At 42.6% G+C, this 11,346-nt stretch overlaps 1 protein-coding gene across 1 annotated transcript in view; it reads left to right on the top strand.

Annotated features, from left to right (window-relative positions):
• The window catches only part of LOC132210129 (MOG interacting and ectopic P-granules protein 1-like), a 52,323-nt gene that overhangs the window by 1,045 nt on the left and 39,932 nt on the right, over positions 1-11,346 (top strand). The window contains exons 2-4 of the mRNA XM_059649558.1: positions 5,260-5,390; positions 8,367-8,425; positions 9,785-9,858. Coding sequence (XP_059505541.1) covers positions 5,269-5,390; positions 8,367-8,425; positions 9,785-9,858 — 255 coding nt within the window. The 5' untranslated portion in view covers positions 5,260-5,268. The remainder of the gene's footprint in view (positions 1-5,259; positions 5,391-8,366; positions 8,426-9,784; positions 9,859-11,346) is intronic.

Raw genomic sequence — 11,346 nt, 5'->3', positions numbered from 1 at the left:
ATATTTCACCCCAAGATGAGCTTCTAACCACATTACTCACCCCCACACTCATTATCACAAAGACCACATACAATTTCAACCTCAACAGCATCTCAGGTCATCTGCTGCTGAAACTCTCATCCATTCCTTTGCTACCTCTCGAATTAACTCCCCAAACACACTCCCGGCCAGCTTCTTAATACTACTTCCCTGAAATCTTGAACTGATCCAAAAATCTGCTGCCCATGTGTTTATTCTCACCGATTTTAACATCTTCAAGTTTTGCCATTCTGTGCTCACTAACATAAACATTTTCTCAGTGGCAAAGCACCAAGGTTTTGAAATTCATATCCTTATTTTGAAATTTTGGCATCACACCACTTTCGTTTGATAGTCCCTCCAGCTGCAAACCCCTCTGAGATATATCTGAAGAAGGGACACTGGACACAAAACAGTAATGCTGCTCTCTGTCTCCACAAGCACTGCCAGATAAGCTGAGTTTTACATCAATTTCTGCTTGTGTTACAACTTTCAAGCATCTACTGTCCTTTTGCTTTTTCCTTCAAGACATTTGTTCTCCCTGACTTCCAACCTCCTGTGGATTTCTGGTTTTAACTCCCACCTTTTTCATGTTTTCAGTTCCTAAGGCCACAAGCTCTTGAATTTACTCCCTAAACATCCCTGGTTTTCAAAGTCCCCTTGTTTGTTCAGGATATTCCTTGAAACCTACTTCTTTGGCCAGTTTTGGGTCACTTGTCCTAATAAGTACCTGGTATCAAATATTGTTTTGTGACAACCTTGTGTAATATGTCAGATCATTGGATTGAATCAAAAATGTGAAAACATTTAAATTGTTCTTTTGGAAAACATCACTAATCCTTCACGATCATTTGGGAACTCGTTACCTAAAATCATTGCAAGTGCGACTTCACCACATGACCTGCACTGGTTCAGAAAGGTCAAACATCAAGTTCTGCAGATGTAACTGAGGATTGGCAATAGTTACTGATACCTTTGGAGAGTGATCCAACGTTCATGTATCTGGATATGGTGAATGAATAGACAATAGGTGCTGGAGTAGGCCATTCGACCCTTCGAGCCAGCACCACCATTCATTACGATCATGGCTGATCATCCACAATCAGTATCCTGTTCCTGCCTTATCCTCATAACCCTTGATTCCACTATCTTTAAGTGCTCTATCTATCTCTTTCTTGAAAGTATCCAGAGAGTTGGCCTCCACTGCCTTCTGGGGCAGTGCATTCCATATATCCATCGCTCTCTGGGTGAAGAAGTTTTTCCTCAACTCTGCTCTAAATGGCCTACCCCTTATTTTTAAACTGTGTCTTCTGTTCTGGACTCACCCATCAGCGGAAACATGCTTCCTGCCTCCAGAGTGTCCAATCCCTTAATAATCTTATACGCCTCAATCAGATCCCCTCTCATCCTTGTAAACTCAAGTGTATACAAGCCCAGTCGCTCCAATCTTTCAACATATGATAGTCCCGGACGCCATTCCAGGAATTGACCTCGTGAACCTACGCTGCACTCCCTGAATAGCCAGAATGTCCTTCCTCAAATTTGGAGACCAAAGCAGCACACAATACTCCAGGTGCGGTCTCACCAGGGCCCTGTACAGCTGCAGAAGGCCCTCTTTGCTCCTGTACTCAATTCCTCTTGTTATGAGGCCAGCATGCTATTAGCTTTCTTCACTGCTTGCTGTACGTGCATGCTTGCTTTCATTGACTGATGTACAAGAACACCTAGATCTCGTTGTACTTCCCTTTTACCGAACTTGACTGCATTGAGATGGTAATCTGCCTTCCTGTTCTTGCCACCAAAGTGTATAACCACACATTTATCCACATTAAACTGCATCTGCCACGTATCCGTCCACTCACCTAGCTTGTCCAACTCACCCTGTATTCTCATAACATCCTCCTCACATTTCACACTGCCACCCAATTTTGTGTCATCAGCAAATTTGCTAAAATTACTTCTAATGCCGTTGTCTATATCATTAATATATATCGTAAACAGCTGCGGTCCCAGCACTGAACCTTGTGGTACCCCACTGGTCACTGCCTGCCATTCTGAAAGGGACCCGTTTATCACTACATTTTGCTTCCTGTCAGCCAGCCAATTTTCAATCCATTTTGCCCCCAGTACCATGTGCCCTAATTTTATTCACCAATCTCCTATGTGGGACTTTATCAAAGGCTTTCTGAAAGTCCAGGTACACTACATCCACTGGTTCTCCCTTATCCATCTTCATATGGACATGTTGCAGAACCTGTTGGGTAAGAGAAGTTCAGAAACAGAACAGCGATGGCTTCCTTCTGACTCGAGAGGGTCTAACTTTACTTTTTAATTGAAAAATCTTCAGGTTCATTTATAGTTCTTCACGGAGTATGAATTGTTGAACTTATTCAGCTGCATGTGTGCAATAAATTTCTTCAGATGTGAGGCCAAAGAAATTCAAAACTATTCCTCATCCTCCCACAGACTTTCTCTCACTGTTAAGGTGCCTATTCATGGACTTAGGGGATCCAGGTACATGATTATTTGAAGTTTCCATCCCATTTAGACAGTGGTTAAACAGTCTTTTGGCACGGCAGCCTTCATTGCTCAATTGTTTCAGTTTAGGAGTTGGGAAGTCATATTGAGGTTGCACAGGATGTTGATGAGACCTCTTCTGGAATACAATGTGCGGTTTCTGTCACACAATTACAGGAGGCATATCATGAAGCTGGCGAGCGTTAAGAAGAGGTTTACCAGGATGTTGCCTGGTATGGAAGCTTTGATTTATAAAGAAAGGTTGGATAGACTTTGACTTTTCTTGCTGGTGCTTAGGAGGTTGAGAGGTGGCCTGTTAGAAGTTCATAAAATAATGAGACATGTAGATAGTATGAATTGTGGTCGTCATTTCCCAAGGATGGGAGATTTCAATACTAGGGAATGCTTTTAAGTTGGGAGGAGATAATTTAATAAAAAAATATGCAAGGCAGAACTTTGCAGTGACTGTGAACAAAGCAATGGCAAGTTCCAGCAGAGAAACAGGTGGCAAAGAAACAGGTGACAGTGAACCAGGCATGTGAGGGCTAATGTGTTTCGTTTGCCAGTGACATTCACCGCTTCACAAAGTGGAGAACGTTGAAGTGCAGCAGCGACGGTGATTATTTTGCAGGATATTCACCTTGCAAATGGTTTTTCCGCCAGTATCCCTGATTACATCGCAATCGACAGGATGAAAGCTGCAGCAAGACGTGTGGAGCCAGTGGTGTAATTGATACGGCATCTGATTTTGAATTGGAAGTTTGGAATATTGTATCCTCTCTCACTCGAGTGAAGTTGACAGCTTTTCTACCCTTGCAAATTGACAGACACTCCCGAAGAGGAATGTCTGGCCAACGCTGTTTTTGTCAGGTTCCCAGCAGCTTAAGTGAATGGATTGCTGGGTTTTGGAAATTGAAAATTGAAATTAAAAGGTAAATGAGTAACTTGAGTGTGGGGCTACTTCAGCTCATTGTATATTTCATATCCCAGCTCATGGCAACAGTACCCATTGTCAGGAGAAACTGCATGTGTTCCACACAAAGCTGCCTTTTGCTGGGAAACCTTGTGTACAGCAGGAGAAGCGGGTAGAACACTGTGTGTATAAGACTGACACTGAGCCACACATTAAACGGTAAAGATAACAAGTAAAGTTGTAAACTTGCTCGCCCAGCTGGCTTGTTTTCGTTCAGACTTTTCGTCACCACGCAAGGTAACGTCATGAGTGAGACTTCCGAAGAAGCGATGTTGTTCTCCTCCACTTGAAATTTATACTGCCCGGTCTGTTCCGGCAACTTCTGTCATTTCGCATTCTGTTCTGTATGGGTTGCATATGGGGTCCAATTCTATATGTTTGCCGACTGCATGATGGATTGAGAACCATGCCTCTAGGAATTCCCATGTGTGGCTATGTTTGGATTGCACTACTACGGTTATGTTGTCCCAGTTAAATTGATGGCCTTCATTATCCGGGTGTACTGATATTAGGGAAAGTTTGTCATGTCATTTTGCTGCCGGCTGATGTTCATGTACACTGACGGCAAGTTTCCTTCCTGTCTGTCTGATATAATGTTTGTGGCAATCGTTGCACAGTATTTTGTAAACACTGTCAGTTCTGCATGTCGTGGGTATGGTGTCTTTAATCCTTGAGAATGTTTGTCGTAGCATGGCTTTGGGCTTGTGTGCTACCGTAATTCCTAGTGGTCATAGGAGTTGTCAGTTCTGATATGTTCTTGATGTGTGGCAGTGTGTCCAGTGTGTTAGGGTATAATGTGTCCTCTTCGTGTTGCTGTTTAGTCAGTACCTGCGGATGAAATTGCAGGGATAGCCATTCAAAACGAAGATTTTGTATTGGTGTTCTTCCTCTTTCTGCATAGTTCTGGGTCATTGCAATGAGTGGTGACCCATTTAAATAGTGTCCCGACACAGCTTAGTTTGTGCACCACTGACCTGAGTTAGTTGACAAATTAAAAATTTCCGAGCCCCTCAAGGCACTGACCCGAGTTGTGATGTGCAAAGGACAACACACAAAGGACGATCCTTGTGTGATTGATCCAATGTGATCTGTATGCCAGGGTAACAGTGAAGACTGGTCTTCAACACCCACATTGAACCTGGCTCCACTTGGCCTCCAGTCACCTCTCACAAACTACCATTGCCCTTCACTTTTCCTGACCTCCCCTCTGTTCTTGTTTTAAACTGATTGCACGCCAGGCAGTTTCAGCTGGCATTGCTGCTGTGGAACTGTAACATGGAGTGAATCGATTTTGACTGATCAATGACATAATTCTGCTTCTCAAGATCAGTCAGTATTTCAGATTTATTACTTTAAATGATAACCATGAACAGGCTACGACAGTGAAGGCACTGAATCGTAATCTCTGGACCAGCAGGAAAGATCAGTTTACGGCACTCAGGACACTGTCTGATTCGGCCTTGCATTCTCCCAACCTTCTGCACATGATGCCCCTCTGCTCTGTTTCGGTTTTGTTACGTCTTGATATATAATAGTCTCCAGTTATCTATTCTTTTGTTATTTCCAATACATGAGACCCTCTTTCCATGTCTTGCGCCTGGCCCCACAGCTCAGTGGTCAGAGCACTGGTCTCAGAAACTAGTGGTTGTGAGTTCGAGCCTGTGATAGTGTTTGTACACCCCCTGCTTCAAAGGTCAAAAAGAGCCCTTTAAAAATTATCTGAAATTATAACAGTATCATTTCCTCCACAGGTCGGAAATATGTTTGAAATTCGACATTGCTGTTTGTCCTTCCACTTGAGGAGGAGCATTTGGAATGACAGGAAGCAGCTGACATCAGTGATGTTTGGCTGGAAGTACAAGGTGATGCAGGAAAACTGCAGGTGAGCAATGGGGGAGGAGCACAAACCCAGGGCATCCATCAAATACTTCCATTTGTTGCTGTAAATAGGTTCTAGTTTTGGAGTCTGGAATGGGACAATAGAGCCAAGTGAGTGAAGTTCTGCTTTCTGGGGGTTGCTCTCTCCGAAAGCCGCTGGCACTCTCGGTGGAAGGTCTCCTTGTTAGTTTCCTTCTGTGGGTGAAAATGAGGTTCACTTCCCCGAGGGGGCATGGACACAGTCTTCCCACCTCAAACTTCAGTTTTGCTTGTTGGTTCCTCAAAGTGTTGATCCAGAAACCCGCACAGCACACACTTCATTGGGGAGACAGTGGCCTGAGGTTGTTATCACTGGACACTTAATCCAGAGACCCAGATAGTACTTTGGGGACTTGTGTTTGAATCCAGTTGCAGCAGACGGCGGAATTTGAATTCAATACAAGCCTGGAATTAAGCGTCTAATGATGAGCATGAATCCGTTGTCCTTTAAGGGAAGTAAACTGCCATTCTTGCTTACGTGTAACTCCTGACCCACAGCAATGTGGTTGACTCTTAACTGCTCTCTGGACATTTAGGAATTGGTAATAAATGTTACCCTAGCCAGTGATGCCCTCATCCCGTGAATGAATTCAAAAAGTACGTCAGGAATTCCTCCTGTATGGAATGATAACTGATTTGCTTTGCCCAATCTTTATGCAGACTGAAGTCACCTGAATCTTGAAGTCAGTGACCTTTCATCAAAGTTAGAGCTCTCCCTTTCTGCTGGTGTCTTCAATTTCCTTTTTAGTGCCTTCTGCTAAAATTACCACTCGAGTTGACTGGGGTGTATATACATTGACCACTGTCAATTTCTGTCCCTTGATGTTTCTAAACTGTACCCAGACTCCATTTCACCAGAACTAATATCCATTGTCATTACCATATTAATTTTATTCCGTAACCAGCAATGCTGACCTACCTCCTCCTTCTTGTCAGTCCTTCCAAGAAACTGAATACTCCTGGAGCTCAGCTTCAGACATTGTAGATATTTTGGTTTCTGATTTATCAAAACATCCTGGATTCTGGAAAAGTCTGAGTTCAGTAGAAATTAGCAGTTGTAACACTGCTATGTAAGAAAGAAGGAGGAGCAAAAATAAGGAATAAAGCCAGTTAACATGACTTCAATCAGTTGGGAAAGTGCTTAATAATGTCTCTTCATTAAGTATGTTTCAGCAATGCTTTTAAAACAAAAATCGTATCATCTGATTAAATCGTCGTGGTCAATCCAGAAGAAGACATTCCATGATGGAGACAGGGCAGTTGCAGGTCAGTTCAAGGTCACCCTGGGGCCAGGCATGTTTGACAATTTCATTCCATTTTGAAAGTCAAACAAGTGAGGTCGCAAAGAGGAAACCAACAGCTGCATAACACCTGGATTCCCAAGAAGCATTTTGTAGGGTGTCACACTGGTGGCTAATAGATAAGATAAGGGCTCTGGAACTGAAGGTAATGTATGAGCATGAATAGAGAGTTGGTGAACATGCAGGACATAACAGTAAGTGTTGTTGTGACTGTGATGAGAGGAGTGCAAAGTATTCGAAGGTGAATATAAAGGTTAAATTAACCTCAGGGATGTTTTTAAGGGACTTTCAGGACGGATGAGACCATCCATCCTCTTGACAGCTGACCAGCCAGTCTGGCCACCAAATAAATTGATGGACGTATTGGTCACATGTGGGCAGGCCTCCTGGTGCCTTCACCTCCATGGGCAATATACCAGGAAGGCTGTTAAGGGAAGATGGTGAAGATGGGAAACTGCATCCATGACATGATGCCCACGTTTACAAACAAGCCCTCCCCACATGACAACCGCGTACACGGAGATGAAGTGGAAAACAGCAGGTAACTGCTCGAACAGGTTTTGTGTTCTTTCTCGGGAAGGTTTTCTTTTAAAAAAGAATAAGCCCAGTGACGTCACAATGGTTTGCCTGTGATGTCATAAACACAAACAAGAATAAACAATAACTGCTGTGTGTCCTCACTTCATGTTGAGACAGCGTGAGGTGAACATTGCAGACTTGTAGCTCTGCAGTTTCAAGTGCGAATCGCTTATTTCTTTTCTCTCCCTCATCAGTGTAATTAGAACTAACATTAATTGAAGCGGAGGGAAAGGAGCAATACCTTCGTGGTATCACTCTTGGTTGTGAGAAGAGTTTTGAGGTAATTTGAATTTAATATATACTGGACACTATTTGTAAAGAAATTGGATTTTAGTACGAATTTCAAAGACGGGAAAACTGGAAAAATGATGTGAATTTGGGGTAACCCGATTGAATTAATGCGTGTATGTTGTGGGTCGCAATGGTTCCAGTACTTGCCAAAACCAAAATTATATTGGCCACATTTTTGTGTCCGCTGTTTGATGGAGCAAAATGTTTCTTCTGGTCTTTGCTGAAGGTGATATTAGCAGGAAAAATGTTCATCTCGGATGACCACAAGATCCCATTATCACAACAATTCGCAAAAAAAACAAGAATGGAATTCTCCCGTATAAATCATCTACTATTTATCCCTCAGTGAATGTTGTTTCAATGGAAAAGCTAATCATTCCCAATTGTTATTCATGAAAACGTGCTTTCTGCACATTAACCAGTGCCTTTCCTACATTACAGCAGCCAAAAAATAGTATTTAGATGAAAAAGGCCCTTTGGGAAATCATTCCAGATGTTCAAGGTGTTGGATTAGAGCAAAGCTTTGTTGAGTTTCATTTTGAACTGAAGTATCTGAAGGGTGATGTCCTGGCTGCTCAGTTGACAAGTTAAAATGTTAAATTGTTGAAGGAAGACCAAGTAGACAGTGAAGGCGCAAATGAATATTTGACACATGTAATGAGGCTGAAGTCAGCATATTTTTTGGTCCAGTATTTAAGTGTGATCGTACTCTTTCTCTTTTCATGTTGAATTTGGTTTTTACTTTTATGGTGTTTTCATTTGTCTTTTAGGTTTGACGATACTTCACCTTTCTCATTCCTCAGACTCCAACCCACTTTGATTCTGAAAGGTATGAGTTATCATTAATTTTTTACAAAGCACAAGCTTCAATCCAGTTCCTTGTCTCCCTGTGTTCAGTCAGGCATCGACTCACTTATTCCAGACCTCACATGGAAATTTGCCTTTAGAGACAATGGGAACTGCAGATACTGGAGAATCCAAGATAACAAAGTGTGGAGCTGGATGAACACAGCAGGGAACTGCAGCTGCTTGGCCTGCTGTGTTCATCCAGCCCCACACTTTGTTATCTTGGAAATATTCCTGCTCCTTTGTTCCATTTGCTCATACTCATCTGTGACATATTAAATTAGATTAGATTCCCTACGGTGTGGAAACAGGCCCTTCAGCCCAACAAGTCCAAACCGCCCCTTGAAGCATCCCACCCAGACGCATCGTCCTTTCACCCACACACCCCTCAACACTACGGGCAAATTAGCATGGCCAATCCACCTAGCCGACACATCTTTGGACTGTGGGAGCACCCAGGGGAAACCCATGCAGACACGGGGAGAATATGCAAATTCCACACAGTCAGCCTGAGCCTGGAATCGAGCCCGGGTTCCTGGCACTGTGAGGCTGCAGTGCTAATCACTGAGCCACCGTGCCTCCCGTATCCAACGAGATTAAAACAGCAGCGGTCCATGACACCTGTGAAAAGTAGTAGTCGTCAGCCTTGCATCAATGACAGCAGCCTGACCCTGGAGTCAGACAGTTCTCAGTGTAATATCTTTGAGCACAATGAGGACTGATGTGGCAGCCCCCTTTTGCGACCTTGACAGACTGAACAATAGGTGACCCGACATCTAACTGATGTCTCTACAGTTTCCCAGCTGTTTTCTCCCCACTCCCCACACCGGGTTCAGTCTCCCACTGGGCTGACTGTGTCCCACTCACTGGACTGCAGAGGTGTGGACTCTGAGAAGCTGACTGCCTCGGGTGTCCATCTGGCAGAGCCCATTACCCTGTATTAATGCCAGAGACTGCTCTTGGTGAACCTATCCTGCATGAAGGCAGCCTCCCTTGCTTTGACTCTGGGTTACTCCCTTTAGATTCTGAGACAGTGCTTCCAGGGTGTGTAGAGTGATTTTTTATTCATAATTGATGTGAAAGCTTTGTTGATTTTTATTTTGAGTGGCCTAAAAAGTCTGAATCCTGACGTCCGTGTTGGCTCAGTTAGGATTTTAAAGTTTTGTTTTCTGAGCAAGAGCAACATGGTATCAGAAGAGCAAATAGATCATGGACACATGTAACTACACTGAAGTCAGCATTTTATCTTTTTTGGTCCAGGATTTAATTTTTTTATGGCAGCCTTTCTCTTTACATGTTGAATTTGGTTTTGTCTCCCATGATGTTTTCATTTATCTTACAGATTTGACTGTTGTTTCCGGTCAGTCAGCTTGCCGAAGCAGTCAGATTTCCGTCATACTACTCAGAATAAAAATGGTATGTACTATCCTTGCTTTTTCACACACAACAAATTCCAATCCCCTGATTACTTATTCTTCATATTCCTAGATACCATCCAACACTCACTCACTCGCACATTCTTCCACGATGTGCAAGATGTTTTATATATTTGGTCACAGGTTTGTCCCGTTTCATTTTGAGGGAGCTGAAATGTTTGAAGGCTGATGCTCTGATCTGCTCACTTGGCCTTTTAAAGTTTCAATCGTTCTAAGGAAGAGCAAGGTGATATTGAAAGAGTAAATAAACATTTGTGTTGACCATGAGGGTTCGTCCTTATCAACGTCTCCCCGTGCCTGACATGCTGGTTAAACAATCACCAGCTGTCTCTCTCTCTCTTGCTCATGTGAGCACAGCCCAATGATGTGGTGTGGTAATGGTGACTTTTTTTTCGAAGGTGGGTCACTTTGGAACAGACAAGCTGGGTTTTTTTGTGATAATCACTGACTGTTTATGTCAGGAAATATCTGTTGCTGCACTTTTCAAATCCGAGCTACGTCCGATGGGTGTGAAATCTGGCGACAGACGTTTTTCCAAAAAATGTTGTCCATTGGAGGTTCTGAAGTTGGACTCTGTTGGGTTCATTCAGAACTTCAAGACTGCCATTTATGTTATGCTAGTGTATTCACGGTAAATGGATAAGTGGAGTTAAGAAAGAAATGCATCATGATGTGATACAATGGAGCAAGCTCAAGAGACCTTATTCCTATGAATTCAAAAAATATAGTTTAAGTTCTGAGATATTCAGCAAGCAAACTGTAAGACAAATGGAGTAACAAAAGTATGCTGTGTAGTAGGATAGAGATCTGTTCAAACTTTTCTAATTGGTATTAATTAAGTAAGCGACGTGCAAATTCTTTTTTTCAATTTAAGACTGAGATAGAATAGTCACCCAATTTACATTCGTGATGAACATAGAGCAACGATATAATCATGAAGAGGAATTGTGTCCTTTGATGTAGTGTAGTGGGTTTGGTGAAAATAACTGTCATGTTTTTCATAAATTTTTGACAATCATCATGACTAGAACTAACTTATAGCCACAAACTGGAGTGTGTTAATAGGGGTTAAGAGTGGGCATTAGATGGTGATTCAATCACTGGCCACTTTCCACTGCTCTGGAACATGCTGTGCCTGGCAACCTTCAGTGAACAAAGTCCAAATTTGAACCAGATTTGCAAACCAATTCCTGAATTCGAAACAAGAAAAGAACATGTCATCTGTCAGGCAAGCTAGTGTGTTGTGGCATTTTGACGACGAGAGGGAAATAAAACAATGTTCATGCGGAACTCTACTTAATATTTGAAACCTGAATGTGCACACTTCAGTTGATTCTCTCCGCTGCATAATTAACTTCAACTGTTCCATCCTGCTTTTATTGACATATTAATATCTGCTTGAGAGATTTCCTCCATGCCTGTTGATTGCTTACTGACTGCATGTGTACAATATACTGAGAAAACACAA

Source organism: Stegostoma tigrinum, chromosome 11 (assembly GCF_030684315.1).
Source record: "Stegostoma tigrinum isolate sSteTig4 chromosome 11, sSteTig4.hap1, whole genome shotgun sequence".
NCBI classification, from domain to species: domain Eukaryota; kingdom Metazoa; phylum Chordata; class Chondrichthyes; order Orectolobiformes; family Stegostomatidae; genus Stegostoma; species Stegostoma tigrinum.
This window is presented reverse-complemented; position numbering and strand designations above follow the sequence as displayed.